Consider the following 17,961-nt stretch of genomic DNA (forward strand, 5'->3'; position numbering starts at 1 on the left):
GGGGTGACCGAGGGGTGGCAATGAGTCTGATGGTGCAAGTCACCTATCTTGACTTCACTTCCTGTCTTGACGTCACTCCCGGTGACACCACTTAACTTGGAGCGTCCCTCCACTTCTTTTTTTAGGACTTGAGCCCTAGCAATAGGGGTTGCAAGATGTGGTGAAATGTTTGAAAGGGGAGGACGGCTGTCGAGAAATGCTCTTGACCTTTGGAACTGCAATCCACATTTCCCAAAGAAGCATTTCAATTATAGGGGTGGAAACATTCCAGGATCCTTGGAGTCAATAGGCATTCCTCGTATGAGGGTCACTTCAAGGACCCGCGCTCCATGGCAGCAAACGAGTTTCCTCAAGGTTGTAGCAAGAGCACAAACCAACTCACATACAGGTGCAAAACTCACCAGCAACCTGAAGGATTGAGCATATACTGTGCCTCACAGATTAGTTAAGAATTCATTTTTACATCAATCTGCTTTGAACTAATTCTCTCAGGTCAATAGTACAGGCAAACTAACTGTCCCTTATATACCTCCCAGGTTATCTTTCCTGACTTTTAAATACCTGAATAGATTATCCCTTCCATACCTATGTGACGAGCTACCCTAAAGCACACCAAGCAGAACATGGAGCTGCCACCAGCACCTTCAAATCATATCCCCTGCCTGTCACTTTCTGCATCTGTGTGGTCTACAAAGACCCCCAAACTCTGAGAGCAGTTCCTTCAATGTCAGAACTCATCTAAATCTTGTCTTCAAGCAGTCCATAGTAATGTAACTCTGATGTGGCAGTTGTATCGTCAGCAATTTATAAATCCCAAAGGTAATGAAAGTTCTTCTAAATTGCTCGTTCCGTTAAAGATGACTGGAAGCACTCAGGAGCATTCCCATTCCAACATGGCTGCCACGTTCAGGACCAGTTGACGCATTACACTTTGGCTGTTGCTGTGGTAACTACCGCAGTCTAAGCAAGTTTGGCAGTCTGGAGCTGTGTGACTGTCTACCATGCTGTGCCAGTAGCAGGATTCCACTACTGATGGGGTGTCTCATCCGGACATTGGGGTGTGCTGGTTGAACCAGGGTGAATGAGGAAGTCTAGCCTGGTTCTGCCAATGACGTAACCATTCCTTCCCGTCAACCTTCCATCGCGGAGATGAGCTCCAATTTCTTGTGTGCTCCTAAATCAGAGGTCTTCAATTTGTGGGGCGTGACCCCCAGGGGATCCATGGAGTCCTGGGAAGGTGGTCACACATTCCCCAGCCTCACTTGGGCATGGATTCCAAAACGTTTGTTTTCGTTTTGGAAAAAGACAGTCCTCCTGGGATAGCTAATTTCGCTCATTAAATGCTTCATTTGACTCTCCTGTGCTGTGTAAAGTTTTCATGCCAGGGTGCCTGGTCACCTGAAAGAAATACAAATGTGCCCTGTTTGTTAATCTGCAAAGGTAAATGGGTGCTTGGGACGCCCTAAATCACTCCAACCTTTGTGTTGACCAAAATAAATGTTTTCTAGTGGTAGTGCAAATAGTTAACAACCGGGCTATGTAGTACTTGCTTTTAATCCTAATTGCATTTACACAGCCCTAAGTACCCCTAAGAAGGTGTTGAAGGGAGAGTTATATAAAAAAAAATCGCATTACATACGCCCTAGTATTACTAAAATCTACATTTTGGAAGCACCATTTTATTGTAAAGTTATTTACACATTTTGTGTCAGTCTATCTTATACTGTGTGCAAGGAAATGCAATTATAAAATAATGACTTACATATTCACAGTACTTTTTGTCACAGGATGTAACCTCGTGTCACTAAAAATCAATAAGTCACCATTCTCCACTGCACTAACCAAGATTTAATTTTGTGGCTCACTGGTTACACACAGACCTTTGCAGTGCATTCACTAATAGACATTTCATAATGTACTACAGTGCTTTTCTCAATGAGTAATGTATTTTTCATTTACGCTGTCCATTAATTTATATGTAGGTACTTGATGGCGAAAGACCTAAAAATGTACAGAATATTTTGGAACTCATTTGTGAGGTGCTTGCGCCACCTGAGAATCACTGTTTTTGAGTCTCAGACATACCTATGAGGCAGCGCAAAGTTACCCTGCATGGCTTTGCATGGCCTCATGGATATGGAGTTAGACCAAGCAGCGCAAGTCACTGTGTAGCCTTACGCTGCGTCAAGGAGGTGTACCATAGGCGGTGCGTGGGGGTACCCACGGAACACCCATGGGTGCTGATGCTGCTCCATATTTACAAAATCATGTAAACCTGGGTCAGTTCCAAAATGTTCTCTCTTCTCAGTGGAGGCGTAATGCACTGTATTTCATAAATATGGTGCATTCCTTCCCTTTCACATTGGTGTGGAGCAGCGCCGCAAGAAGACTTGCAGAGCTGCCTACACCAATCCTCTTAAATAAGGCCCTTTGTTTTTAGCTATGCGCACTAACCTTTGGTTTGCTAAACACTGTTTAATATTATTTCCCCACCGTAAAAAATATTTGCTATTGGAATTGGGAGTGTTAATGATAGTCGATGATGAGGAGTTTCTAGAAATGTTTGTCAGGAGGGGGTCCATACACCTAAGACTCTTGACAAGAGGGTCTAGGCATCAAAAAGTTTGAAGAGCTCTGGCCTAAAGCGAAAGATAAACTACTCCAGAAGTCATTAATGGTGCTTGCAGCACAGGGCGGCTGTACTGTGAATGGCACTGGGTAGAAGCATAGCTCTGGAGGGCTGAGATCCCCCCCCCATCTCTGTTCATTATGTATGGAGTCCGAGGTATGAATCTCAGCTGCCTTACTTATCTAAATTGTGTAATCTTGTGCAATGCCCCTGTGGTTCAGCGCTACTGTCTAATCATTTCAGGAGCACGTACAGCTAGTACAGTTTAAGAGGGTTAAGAAGAAAATGTATGAATACTTTTCATATCATTCCATCCAATGCTATGCCCCGGGCTCGTCTGATATGATGTGAATATCCTTGTTGTGCATCACTACAGGTGTGAAACGGCCGACCCAGAATGCATTGCGGGCTAGTTTTAAACCATTGTAACATGGCTCTCAGTGAGCAGCTCTGCATCAACATTAACCGATGGGAGACCATGATGGAACCCCTGCACAGTCAGAGAACAGACTTCCATGCCTTACCTTCTCCTCTCCTCGGGGTGAGCAGCTGAGATTGGCAGGTCTGACTGCATGAGCTCCAGAGCAAGTCCGTACATAAAAAAGGCACACTTAAGAGGAAGTATTTGAAGCATTTAGATGCTAACACTTCTACAGGTGAAATGTACCATTAACATATCTAATTTTATTTGAAATAACTTATCCTCAAAAATAATTGTTGTTGCATTTATACAATAGAGACTGTTGAACATCATTGCTGTTGTGAAATAGCAGCAATACTAATTTCCAAAGTTAGTTTTAAGATTATGGTCCGTCGTTTAATTAACGTGGAGGGCATTCGAGAAAGGCATGGCCTTTTCATATTGTAAATTAAAATGCATAATAAGTAACTTTTTTCATATTTTATCTCAATGCTTGCAATACAAGTCAGAATAGGAGTCGGTATAAAGTATGAACAGCCAAGAATATATTCACAGATCGCTGATGTCGTGTGACATCCTGTGGCAGCCTCGGCTTGGCAGCCAGCAGCACTACAGATGTTTAGAATCTTTAGCCCATGGTTATTATTGAAAAATGGGAGTCTCGGGACACAACATGCTCTTAGTAGCAAGCGAGGATAAGGTATAGGTGAGCCAGAGTAGCGGGTGCCCGGTCCCCGCCTCAGTGCCACGGCCACGGTATCATGGCCATGGCAGCATCCGTGGTGCAAGCTGGGTAGCTGCATCAGCACTGGCCCGGGGCGGGGCCCTGCAGCTGACCTGGCATCTCTGGCAGAACCACTCATGGGGTGCACTCCCCGGGGAAACTGCGGCCCCTGCAGCAGGTGGGAGGAGCTGTCGCTATGTTTGAATCACCCTGCAAAGTCACGTGACTGAGCGACACAATCAAGTCAGAACCATCACGGCTCTGTCCCGGTGCTGCTGTCCAAGAGACCACGCGCCCCCTCACATGGCCCTCCCGAGGAGTCAGACTTAAGTGACCCTCACACACTCTGAACATCACATATATTAGCAGGTGGGTCAAAGGCTTGAAACTTCCATCAGCCGCTTTTTTACCAGGGCCGTGGCTAGGTCCACCGTTCCCTGTGCAGGAACGCTGTGCAGGGACCACCTGTCCACAGGTCACTGCGTGCAGCGTCGGTCTCTGCTGATTTTGCAGTATTCCACCTAAATATTATTTTTTTTAAAAGGTAGCACTTCTATAATTGTGGACACAAAATACTGAAGAACAAAATATCTGCACGTTAAGTATATATATTCAAGCATATGTGTACTTTACTTAACTAACATACATTCCCAGGGCCAAGTGGCTTTCCTGTGGGCTGATCCAGGTGTTTCTAGTAAAGCAAAGGTGGACGGGGCGTGACCCACTGCCCTTCCCGATGTATTATCCAATTAGGTGAATCCAACATTAAATGAGGCTTACCAGGAATGTCCGAAGGAGATTGGCCAGCATTCAATCTCTTTGTATTCTGTGCGTTATTGTTTCTTCACAAAAACTCGAGCAAACCGCTAACGCAGTATTTATTCCATATTGCTGTAGTGATTCGTCTGTATAATTACACATTTACAAAAATGCCTTTTCAACGGAAAGTGCGGCTGAAATACGGCTCCACAGCGGGGAGCGCCCCTGTGTAATACAATGTATTGGTAGCCCAGGGTGTCCTGTTCCTGAACTACAGTTGATTCCCAAAAACAGAATATCGACTAGTTCTGGAAACGAAAGTCATGAATTGTTCGTGGAACGACCTCTGATTGGCTAGTGGTAAAACGTGAGGTTGACAGGTTGCTCCAAGTAGTGTCAAGTCTGAATAATAACAATGTATTTGAATTTCATTTGCTTATATATATTTGGGGAGGGGGGGGGGGGGGGGGGGGGCTTGCGAGTCATCAGCAGAGGCGATAGTATAGTCCTAGTAGGTAACAAATGCGTGTTGCTCTTTAACTATGGGGTGAGTGGGATCGCCACTTCTGCTGGGACATCTCAGCATCCTTGCTCCTGCCGGGCGCGGGTGACTGACAGTCGTCACTCGTGAGCTCTCAGCAGTGTCGCCTGTGATCAGCTGAGTGTGCGCGGCTCAGCTCCCAGCAGACACACTGTTCCGTGCTGTGCATAGAAAGACTCGGCGGGGTCACCCGAGGAGAGGCCGGATGTAACGTGCGACGAAACGGAAAACCGACTGTTGTTGAGCAAGCAAGATAAAAAAACCTTGTGTGCGCGGTCACCTCAGGAGCCGGGTCAGATTCACCCTTCGTGTTTACCTGCCGCGACAGTGCGCCTTTATCCCAGCTGAGATCTTTTAGCACTGTTCATATAGGGCTTTACTGAGACCCCAGTGTACAGTGTACGTGCAAACACTCTGTGGCCCATATTACCCTTTACAGCAGGTACCAGGTGAGGTATTGGTGGTCAATTAGGCGCCACGGCTAATAATGGGGAATAATGCCCATCAATAGTCCCAGCACTGTTTTTAAGGACCATTTCAAAAGTTGAATTCCACTGTTGATCACCTGAGGGCCTCAAAACACGAGCGAGCACTGGTTTTGAGATAAGCTTGTAGTCAGAAGTAGTGCAAAAAAGGGTGCTACTAGCAGAACCCGTAGGGTCTGTGACTGTCGATAATTCTCTCCCTTTCTGCTGCTAATTGCGAATTGTCGTTGCTTTGATTTCCTCCGTCAAATGGTGCCAGCACAGATGCCAGCCTCAGGCCTGTCCGTTCCTGAGTTTGCCCTGCACGTGCACCACAGGCTCGAGTGCCCCTTTGAGGGTAGGGCGCCCACCTCTGCAGAATCCTGCTTGTAGGAACTGGACAGAAACCAGTCCAACGCCCCTGAACGTGCACGGTGCAAGGATTTTCGGCGCAATAGACACAAATTGATTTTGCAGTTGGAGCGCTCCCCAACCACCAGAAAAAACGCATTTTTTGACCACATTTATCATCCGGGGCCAGTTGTGCCAATTCTGTGTCTACTACAGCACACAACTATTCCAGCTCTGCTGCCTGTTCCACGCGCCTGACGCGACAGTACTGGCTGCTTAGGAAATCCCGCGGGCATGGCTTTAAGTGGGATGAAAACACTGGGGGATCTCTCAAAGGGGCGTGGCCACTGCAATAAAGGGTGTGGCTTAAAAACACAAAAGCTAAAAATCTGTGCTTAGCATAGTGTACCGCCCGACTTGTATTTTACTGTTTTTGTCGTGACATCCAGATATGTGTTACAACAAGTTACATCATACCTACAACAAGTCAGGACTATTGGCTTTGTCAAGGTTTGTTAGTTTCACAAGATAAATAAGCAGCAACTGTGGCTTGCATACAATATTGAAAAAACTTCCACTTAAAGCCTGCTGGCACCAGACGTTGTTGCTGCTCCTGAGTTTCAAAAAGAGAAGGGAAATCCAGAGAGAAAATTACTCTCTTTAAAGGATTTACCTTGCCTTAGAACGCTCACCTGGCATGACGTCATGCTGCGACTTCTCCACTAGTGAGAAGTGAGCAGTGTGAGCAGCGCACACCATTGTGCCTGCTGTCACTTAAGTCCGGAAAAAAACGAACCCCAGGGCACAAAACAGAGCCCAATAGAGACCCGTTTCGGGGCCCCCTTTAAAAACTGCCGGTGCTCAGACCCGGTGAGACCCGCCCACTTAAAGCTCTGCCCGCGGGGATGCACTTCCACTCACTTCTGTTCACTTGTTTTATTTTTTCAAGGTCGTAGTGGTAATTTTAAATCACATCACATGTCCTTTGACGCAATACTTTACATAACGCTTGGTAATATAACCTGACCTAGCCAGTTCTTAATTTGAGCCGGTGGTCTCCGGTGCTCAGCACAAGCAGTAAATTCTTAGCACTGGTACTTGTGGCAGTCTGCCACACGGGAGCGCTGTCTACCAAATTTGGGTAGGAGCACAACAACAGCTGTTGACTACTTTATCATGCATTAACAATCACTAATACCTGCAACCCAAGCCATTCTTATAGCGCTTGGGGCTTGAAATACAATGAATGAGAATTGTAGGAGTGGGGTGGTTAGTAGTTGTGTTGGTACTGTCACTGCTGCTCTGGCAGGGGCAATGGATGGTTCTAGCTGCCATGTCCTCCCGATGAGTGCCCTGGCATGTATTGTTTTACAGATGTACCACTGCATTTGCCGCATATGTTGACACAATAATTGCTTGCACACTTTTTGTGGAACTCGTTGGTGAAGACAAACACGCACGTAATTACATATCAAAGTTAAATGTGGCGTGCCGTCAGACGTGGTCACTTACTTAGAGACATGCTCACTTACTTGATTCTTTTTTGAGCAGTAAGTGCTTAACATTTCAACTCTCGCTTGTACCTCTGGAAAGAGGAGCGTTCATTTATACTTCGTGGGAGAGAGTTCCAGTATATAGCGCCCAGAAGGTAAAAGGACCGAAACCTAGCGCTAGCACAGGGCAGATTGGGTGCGAGGAGGAGCTTACTTGTATGGATTTAGGGTCCAGGTGTAGTGTACCAGGATAGGGTGGCAGAGGGCGGTTGGTGGCAGCCCCATCCATCTCAGAACCTTTCACGTGGCGCTGTTTTTGATGGAAATCCAGCAAGCTTGAAGCCTAGAGGGTGAGATTCTAACATGCCCATATGGTCAATGGTTCTGATGGTGAGTTTAGGATCTAGTAAAGTGTGGCAGAGAATAGTGTGGAAGGCGCATCAATAAACTTATACAGTAGTACTTTCTCGTACCTACTAGAGGCGATGAGTGTTTTTGCTGTGTTGCAGGGGAGATGTGTGTTTATTTTGCCAGTGCTGAAACGAGCTGGACTTGTCACAGAGTACCTATTTGCTGCTGAAAAGTGCATGAACTCTTCTAATAAAAGTATTGAAGCCGTGCTGAGAAGTACCTGTACTATCACTTCCAATCCAATTAAAAAAAAAGTGCATGCACGGAGTACCTTATAGTACCTCTCCATTGAGGTCACTGCTGCCAGAGATGAACCTGTTTGTAGAGCACAGGAGTGAACCCTCTCTACATCCATCATTAGTGCTTGGGACAGAAACCATTACTGCAGCCTGGAAGTGCATCATCATTGCCTGGGAAAACAGGCATCAAAAGTGCAAGAGAATGTAGCCATCGATGGTGCATGAAAGCAAAACCATCAACAGTGCCTGGAAGAGCAGCCAACACTATGCATAAGAGTGCCACTGTCACTAGAACGTAGAAGTGAGACCATCACTAGTGCCTGGAAGAGTAGCCATCTCTAGTGCCAAATAGTGTCACCGCCACAAGAACGTAGAAGTGAGACCATCACTAGTGCCTAAAAGGGCCACCGTCACTAGAACGTAGAAGTGATACCATCACTGGTGCCTAAGAGTGCCACCGTCACTAGAACGCAGATGTGAAACCATCACTAGTGCCTAAGAGTGCCACCGTCACTAGAACATAGAAGTGAAACCATCACTAGTGCCTGGAATAGCAGCCATCACTGGTGCCTAAGAGTGCCACCGTCATAAGAACGTAGTAGTGAGACCAAAACTAGTGCCTAAAAGTGCCACCGTCACTAGAACGTAGAAGTGATTCCATCACTAGTGCCTAAGAGTGCCACCGTCACAAGAACGTAGTAGTGAGACCATCACTAGTGCCTAAGAGTGCCACCGTCACTAGAACATAGATGTGAAACCATCACTAGTGCCTAAGAGTGCCACCGCCACTAGAACGTAGAAGTGAGATTATCACTAGTGCCTAAGCGTGCCACCGTCACTAGAACGTAGAAGTGAGACCACCACTAGTGCCTGGAAGAGCAGCCATCACTGGTGCCTAAGAGTGCCACCGTCACTAGAATGTAGAAGTGAGACCATCACTAGTGTCTGGAAGAGTAGCTATCTCTGGTGCCTAAGTGTGCCACCGTCACTAGAACGTAGAAGTGAGACCATCACTAGTGCCTGGAAGAGCAGCCATCACTAGTGGCTAAGAGTGCCACTGTCACTAGAGCGTAGAAGTGAGACCATCACTAGTGCCTAAGAGTGCCACCGTCACTAGAATGCAGAGGTGAAACTATCACTAGAGTCTGGAAGAGCAGCCAACACTAGTGCCTATGAGTGCCACCGTCACAAGTACGTAGAAGTGAGACCTTCACTGGTGCCTAAAAGTGCCACAGTCACTAGAATGTAGTGGTTAAACTATCACTAAAGTCTGGAAGAGCAGCCATCACTAGTGCCTAAGATTTACACCGTGCCTAAGAGTGCCACCTTCACTAGTACCTAGAAGTGAGACCATCACTAGTGCCTAAGAGTGCTACCGTCACTAGAACGTGGAAGTGAACTATCACTAGTGCCTGGAAGAGCAGTCATCACTGGTGCCTAAGAGTGCAACTGTCACTAATACGTAGAAGTGAGAGCATCACTAGTGCCTGGAAGAGCAGCCATCACTAGTGCCTAAGAGGGCCACCATCACTAGAACGTAGAAGTGAGACAATCACTAGTGCCTGGAAGAGCAACCATCACTACTGTCTAAGAGTGACACCGTCACTAGAACATAGAGGTGAAACTATCACTAGTGCATGGAAGAGCAGCTATCACTAGTGCCTAAGAGTGCCACCATCACTAGAACGTAGAAGTGAGACCATCACTAGGTCCAGAGAATGGCAAGAGGTTCAGAAGAACAGAGAAGATGAGCAGCGAATGAGAATGGCTAGAGACTAAGAGATGCAGGTGCATAATACTGGTGAGAGGTGCAAGAGAATAAAAGATGCAGGTGGATAATACTGGTGAGAGGGGCAAGAGAAAAAGAGATGCTGGTGCATACACCAGGTGAGAGGTGCAAGAGAATAAATGCTGCAGGTGCATCATACTGGTGAGTGGTGCAAGAGAATAAAAAATACAGGTGCACCATACTGGTGAATAGTTCAAGAGAATAAAAGATGCAGGAGCATCATACTGGTGAGAGGTGCAAGAGAATAAATGAAACAGTTGCAACATACTGGTGAGAGGTGCAAGAGAATAAAAGATACAGGTACACCATACTGGCGAGAGGTGCAGTAGAATAAAAAATGCAGGTGCATCATACTGGTGGGAGGTGCTAGAGAATAAAAGATGCAGGTGCATCATACTGGTAAAAGGTGCAAGAGAAAAAAAGATGCAGGTGCATCATACTGGTGAGAGGTGCAAGACAATAAAAGTTGTAGGTTCATCATATTGGTGAGAGGTGCAAGAGAGTAGACGATGCAGACGCGTAATACTGGTGAGAGGTGCCACAGATTAAGAGGTGTAGGTGCTACATACTGGTGAGAGGTGCAAGAAAATAAATGATGCAGGTGAATTATACTGGTGAGACGTGTAGCAGATTAAGAGGTGCAGGTGCAACATACTGGCGAGAGGTGCAAGGAAGGTACATCATACTGGTGAGAGATATAAGAGAATAAATGATGCATGTGCAACATACTAGTGAGAGGTGCAAGAGAATAGACAATGTAGGTGCATCATACTGGTGAGAGGTGCAACAGATTAAGTGGTGCAGGTGCATCATACTGGTGGAAGGTGTGAAAGAATAAAAGATGCAGGTGCATCATACTGGTGAGAGGTGCAGGGGAATAAAAGATGCAGGTGCATCATACTGGTGAGAGGTGCAAGAGAATAAACGATGCAGGTGCATCATACTGTTGAGAGGTGCAAGAAAATAAAACATGCAGAGCATCATACTGGCAAGAGGTGCAAGAGAATAAAAGACACACGTGCATTAAACTGGTGAGAGGTGCAAGAGAATAAATGTGGCAGGTGCAACATACTGGTGAGAAGTGTAACAAATTAAGCGGTGGAGGTGCATCATACTGGTGAGAGGTGCAAGAGAAGAAATGATACAGGTGTAGCATACTGGTGAGAGGTGCAAGAGAATAAACGATGTAGGTGCATTATACTGGTGAGAGGTGCAACAGCTTGAGAAGTGCAGGTGCATCATACAGGTGAGAGATGCAAGAGAATAAAATATACAGGTGCATCATACTGGTGAGAGGTTCTAGAGAATAAATGATGCAGGAGCTACATACTGGCGATTGGTGCAAGAGAAAAAACTATGTAGGTGCATCATACCGGTGAGAGGTGCAAGAGAATAAATGATGTAGGTGCATCATGATGGTGAGAGGTGCAACAGATTAAGAGGTGCAGGTGCAACATACTGGTGAGAGGTGCAAGAGAATAAAAGATGCAGGTGCATCCTACTGGTGAGAGATGCAAGAGAATAAACGATGCAGGTGCGTCATATTGATTAAAGTTGTGGTGCAAGCTTCCATCACACATGCTTAATTTCACTTCCCTCTTGTCCTTAAACAACCATGGACAGATAATCCGGGGTGCTGGAGAAGTTCTTTTTTGGAACTTAACCTACGTATTTGTAAAGCACACATTCATCCCCCTGTAGTTCTTGGTGCTGAGTAGTAAATATTTAGTGGTACCCATCTCAATGCTACTGATTTTATCGACCTCAGAAGGGTGAAAGACTGAGTGAACCAAGCAGGATTTGAACATGTGATCCGGAGGTCAACACAGATCCTTGGAGTGAATGAATAAGTACACTGAGCCACCAGAGCCTCTATGGTTGGAAGAGCTATGGGCGGATGCTGCACTCCCATGTGGTGCTGTGTTATCCTATGCAGTTTGTTGATGAAAATTCCCCTCTCTTGAGCTTTCACTTTTGCTTTCTATATGTGCTCGTAGTTGGCCCTAAGTCGCCCCCTAGACTGTGTGGTTATCCGAGAAAGGTTCTTTCATTTAATTAGGCTTTGCAAAGCTTTCACCTTGTCCCTTGAAACTCCTAGCTGTTAAAGTTACAAGTTGCCATCCACCCTGTCTCAGTACAAAATCCGAACGTCCTCACTTTCCTTTCACTACAGTTCTTGAATATCAACCTAATACTACACCTTGCTGCATAAAAACATGCTCGAGTGCACATCATGATAGAGATCACAAGACAGCCGTACACAGAACTCATAATACATCTTCATGACCATGAGAGCCAATGTAGAAGGCAGGGACGGGCTGGGGTAACAAAGCAGTCCTGACAAAAATGCTCAATTCAGTGCACTCCCTTCATCAATTCGTTAAATATCTCTCTCCTTCTCTCCTCTCTCTTCTCCCACTCTGATTGCTTTCTCCCTTCTTCCCCCCCACTCCCTTTCTCTCTCTCTCTCTGTTGCTGCCTCTCTGCTTGCTGTAATTCATCTCGTGGAGCTGAGGAAAGTGATAGGGGCACCAGCCTTCGATGACTCCAGCCCACTGGGGAATGCCCAGTGGAATAAAAGGCCTGTACGGCCCAGAGAGAAGCTGATGGTGAGGCTTTCAGACATCCTAGAAGAGTCTGTCTCTGACAGAGAAGAAGGAACTAGTACATTCAGACATCTCTGGCTCTCCCGGAGACCTCTCACCAGTTGCACACTGTCAAATGGACCTGCAGGGCCTCCGCTCTATGGCAAGGTTTCAACAACTATCGACGAGGTCTCAAGATGTCCCATGTCAGGCATCAGTAGTTTATTTTGCATTGTTTTTCTTGTTTATTTTGGACTTTGGTGTTTTCTATCTACAGGGGAGGAAACAAAATTAGAGCACCATAAGGAAGAGAATAAAACCATGTCCAAATAAGTAACGCGCACCATACACTCAACAATTGATGAATAATAGTTCAAATTCATTTTTGAATTCAACATTTAAAGGAGTCTTGGCTCAGAATTGTCAGTCTTTGTTGTACTAGGCTTAGGATGATCCCCTCTGTATCCAAGTTAGAAGCAATATACGGGACATTTTTAGATGAGTGGCCATGTTGTATGTAGGAATACGAAGCCTCCGGTGGAGACACATTTGATATATAATTTATGAATTGCAAAGGAGCGCTACTTTGTAGTAGGCTGATGGGGGAAGCACATTCATTTGCATTCAATAATACCATTTCAAGAGAGCCGCCTTTAAGTGCACGTGTGTGGACTCAAGGCATCCTTCCTGTAATGCTTTTTATTATACTATGCCGAAAACCATTGCAAGATGGCTACCTGTTTGTGCACACCTATGCCCATGCATAGGTACTCATCTCAGAATGGATTTTGCTATAAAAACAAAAAACTAATATAAAAAGTATGGCACCAGTGCATATGCACATGCAGGGGCCGCCATCTTGGAATGGACTAAAACCTCATTTAAAGGTGGGCTAATAATGCACGCACTGTAAGCCGCAGAAAGAGCAATTATAGCACGGTGTAGGGGAGAGGCTGACCCCTAACAAAAGAAAAAGTGGATAAACGGGAAACTGTTTTTTTAATATAAAGGGGACACACTGGCCCACAAGTTCTTGGTAAATACCGTTTCTCACTGAGAAGGGATACATGGATAAAGTGAGCTGCCCTATTATCCTGTACTGTACGTTGTGGAAGGTGGAATCAAAATGTGAACTACCAGTGAAAGAAGGGGGCTCACTGAAAGTGTTTTACATATATATATTGATGTATGTATTTTTAAAGAATTTTGGTGTTAAAAAAATTCTAATGCCAGAACTGAGAGTTGTAGGTCTGCAGAACAAGTATACTAGTTTTCTAGTGTGAAGGTATTTATATCGAATCTACGGTCTTGTCAGCTGAGTCCCTTAACTCTTCCCACTTTCCACCCTTGTTAGTTGGAAGGATAATGTTTTATTCTCTGTGACTCTGGGGTGTTAGTCAGCAAAGTTTCTCTCCCAGGACTTGCCCCTAACATACGGGAGACGAGTGCTCTTGTCCTGGTCAACCCCATCAAGCCCACTTGCTCTCCGCTATGATGTTGGTTGAGATGAAGGTTGGTTCCCTTCTTTGGCGGGCATAGCGGTTTGATATTTCACAAATGTTTGTTTCTCACCAGCCTCATTTCTGAGTCTCAATGGACAGCAGGCAATGGGAAAAAGAAACCAGGGAGGTGAGGCAGCTAAAGAAGGGGTACCTTTGGGGGCTGAAAGAATAGCTTGTATATATGTGCCAATTCTGTACGAGGGGACACCCCTTTGGTTACACTACACAGATGATATATTGGAGCCTGTGCCCTGGCTTTTCAGGACAATAGCAAATCTCACTGTTGCCTGGCACATCTCTACCCTACACACACGTTTAGGAGGGCCTTGTGTTCAATGGTAGTCCTAGGAATTCTTTCCATTTCTCTAGCTGGGGGAATGTGTCCTAGTGGAGACTGTGTTATTCAGCCAAACATACTGCTTGGCGTGACATGTGCCTAAGAGTAGTCAATGCTATTCTGCTCTACATAAAGGTTGGAGTACTGCCCTTCGTCCAAAGGTAGTTGAAAATATCCTGCCTTGTCACTGCCCATGGTTGGCATGAGTTAATGTCCAAAGGGTAATAAATGTGATTCTGCCCTACACAATGGTTGGCGGGGGCTTGTGTCAAGGGTAGTCGATTGTATTCTGCTATGTGTCCTGGATGTATGACGGTACCACGCGTACTTTTACAACGCGTACCGTTACAACGCTACTTTTACCACGCAAGTCGTTACCACGACTTGCGTGGAGGGGCGCTGGATAGTAAATTTTTTAATTTACTATTCCAACTCCAGTCCCCGTGGACTCTAGGGAAGGAGTTGGATAGTAAATTAAACTATTTACTATCCTGGAGCGCCCCCCAGCGCAAGTCGTGGTAACGACTTGCGTGGTAAAAGTAGCGTGGTAACAGTACCGCGTTGTAAAAAATGCGTGCTAACCGCTGTATACCATGTGTCCTAGGTCGTTGCGGGTTTGTGTACACGGTTAGCTGACACTGTCCTACCCCACACATTGTTTGCGGGAAGGGCTTGCGTCTAAGCATAAGCGATGATATCCTTCACTACACTGGTTAGAGAGGTAGAACGTCCAAGAGTAATTAATGCCTTTAAGAGTCACACTGAATTTTTTGCTTTGTTGTCTCATGTGTTTGGGAACTTTCCAGGTTTCCGCCACTAGGATTACTCGAACGAGGACTATCGTTTTTCACTGGTACCAAAAGCAATTGTTCCCTTCTGTACCAATGCCAGGCTTCAATACCCGGTGTTATGCAAACTAAAATTTGATATGGAAATACGTGCACTAGACAACGTTTCTGGTGGAGAAGCAGAGAGACCGGCATTGTTCCTTCCCCTGGTTTCACGACACAGTTTACTCCCTGGGCATTTTATGAACACACTTTTCTTCCCTCAATTGGAGACGGCACTGCTAGAAGAGTAGTATTTAGAAAACTGACCAAGTGGTTGTTACACACTTTTCTCTTACAGAACATGATTTTGCAAGGAAGCAACATAATGAATATTAACTCAAGCAGCAATCCGCTGGGCCATCAGGCTACCTGGTCACATGGATATCCCTCGTGTGAAGGTAGGATTCGCCAATTTACATATTAATCACTTAATCTGTCTGTCCGTTGGTCGATGTGTCTGTGTATCTATCTTGAGTTTAATGGATAGCCGCAATGTAAGTTGAGTTGTAGAGCGCTGAGACAGAGATGTGGTGACTGTCAATGATTCCTTTTGTGAGACCAGCTTACCATGGTCCATGGAACATGTCAAGTAGGCCTTACGCGCTGACATCTCGCTTGGCTATTTTGGAGACTGAGGGCATGATTTAGAGCGTGGAAGAAAGGTTACTCCATCACAAACATGGCGTGTACCCATCTCCCTTATTACAAGTGCCTTATATCCTGTGGCGCTCACCATAAGGTGGACGGAATACCCACCATATTGAGACGAAGCAACCTATCCTCCTGACTCTAAATTTGGCCCTTAGACTTTCATCATCTAAAGAAAACCTTTTTTTTTTTTTTTTACTTCTCGTGGTCGATGGACAGCTCAGGTGAAAACACATTGGTAGCACTCATTTTGTAAATTACTTCTAAATTGTGGAAAAAGAACATGTATTATAAGATTAGACGGTATGTCTTTTTATAAACTGCAGTTGTTATTATGGCTTATCACTGTTTTTCTGTATTCATATCTTTTCCTCCATTCATCGTTATAGCCGCTAAACATGTTATGTATTCAATGTTAATCACGCTATACATCTTATTCTCTTTCCACCCACTTTAATATTTTTAGTCTTTATCTCTTATCTCTCTTCCATTGTGTTCTACCGATACATTTACTGTTTCCGACAATTGTGATATATTTTAATCTTTGTGTTTGTTCGGTAATGTTCTAGCTATACAATCCTGCTCACTATTTTGCATCTTTATATCAGTTTGAATGGCGGAATATATATTTGTACTACATATTGCATAATAATTCTACATTTCCTCTACTAGGTTAGACGGTACTACCCAACTGACTACACAAGTCAAGTGCAATGTTAAATTCCCAGCCTATAATCTCACTATCTATTCTATAAGGAGGAATTATTACCATTCACCGTACTACTCCATATAATCAGTACTCACAAATAGGTAATCAGATGTGTACCTGCACTACTCACCAGACATTCACAGTGAGGGGGAGGAATAGACGCACACACGTGTTAAGACAAGAACCCTCACTCACCCTAAGGTGACATGCTTCATCATTGGGTTCCCTCTTGCACACTGGGACCGCAAGGTACCTAGTGTGGGCTACAACTCCCGCGCAGAAGAGGAGTGTGAGGTGCTTTATGTTATCTAATGTAGAGCAGAGTAAGGGGCAGAGTGTAACAAGCAAAATCTGGGTTAAAACTATCTCCTGGTTGACAAAGTCAATCCTTTATTAGTGCACCCAGTGGATAGATTAAAATCAACTGCGTGAAAATAGGGATATGGATGTTCCCTATTAGGATCAGGTCAACATGTTTCTTTTCTGCCTTGATAGACTGACAAGGTTCTTGGCATTCCTCAGGACCGTTCACTTTGTCACTCTGCACAAAAAGTGTGAAAAAATAATAATAAAGAAGTTACCATACTTTTACTGGTATGGCATTGATGAGTGGTACCAGCTTGTAGTCAGGTCCACATTCTGTAGGGATATAAGAACACACATCAAAATACAGTATGATTTTATATTAAAACCCAGAAACAGGTCCTAGGATGCTTGTTTCTGGTCCGGGGACGGCCTGTCTTGGCAATTCGGTCTGGACTGTCCCCATGAGGCACAGGGTCAAGACTGATTTGCATATGGCTGGGTCTAAACTGGGTTGGTCTGGCGAGAAAGAAAAATGGATTTAACCCAGATCTGTTGACTGGGGTGAATGCTATGATTTGTTCTGCCTTCCATCCATCATTTGTGTGTCTTTTGCTATTAACTGACGTCATATTGCAAACGTTCTAATGCGTGATTAATAGAAAGCGAAACAGGAAATAAAAGTCTCAGACATGGCAAGACGTTTATTTGATTGCTGTGTCGCCAAACTGCAGTCGTAGCATGAAAAAAGCTGGCAAAGTTAATTACAGTTCATAACAAGCTTTTCTACCATTCACACAATCACAGAGCAATTCCAAAGGCTGCTTGAAAAAAAAATTACGATATTTTTTGTCACATTACTCCTTAGTAGGTTTCTGAATTTTTAGAGATAGGCATAGATTCATCAAGGTAAAATCTGCTCGCAAAGGGGCAGATTCTCAGAATTTGCCCCTTTGCGACCGATATTTTTGCATTTGGGATGCATCATCCCAAATGCAAAAATCGCAAATTAAGAAATCGCAAAATTGCGATTACTTGCATTTAAGGAATCTCAAAATGAGATTCCTTAAATGCAATGCATTAAAGTTTAAAAAATAGTGATTTCGCTAATAGGGCTCGCAAATTACCATGAAGTTAAACTTCATGGTAATTTGCAAAAACTTTGAAAAATGCACTAAAGAGCATTTTTCAAAGTTTCATGTTGCGCGCACACACATGCCCTAACG

At 44.8% G+C, this 17,961-nt stretch overlaps 1 protein-coding gene across 2 annotated transcripts in view; it reads left to right on the forward strand.

The window, feature by feature from the left end:
* The window catches only part of EHF (ETS homologous factor), a 111,736-nt gene that overhangs the window by 60,453 nt on the left and 33,322 nt on the right, over nt 1–17,961 (forward strand). For both annotated transcript variants that reach the window (XM_078684310.1, XM_078684311.1), the window contains one exon: nt 15,374–15,473. In XM_078684310.1, the coding sequence (XP_078540436.1) occupies nt 15,374–15,473 (100 nt within the window). The remainder of the gene's footprint in view (nt 1–15,373; nt 15,474–17,961) is intronic.

This window comes from Lissotriton helveticus, chromosome 3_2 (assembly GCF_964261635.1).
Source record: "Lissotriton helveticus chromosome 3_2, aLisHel1.1, whole genome shotgun sequence".
Taxonomy (NCBI): domain Eukaryota; kingdom Metazoa; phylum Chordata; class Amphibia; order Caudata; family Salamandridae; genus Lissotriton; species Lissotriton helveticus.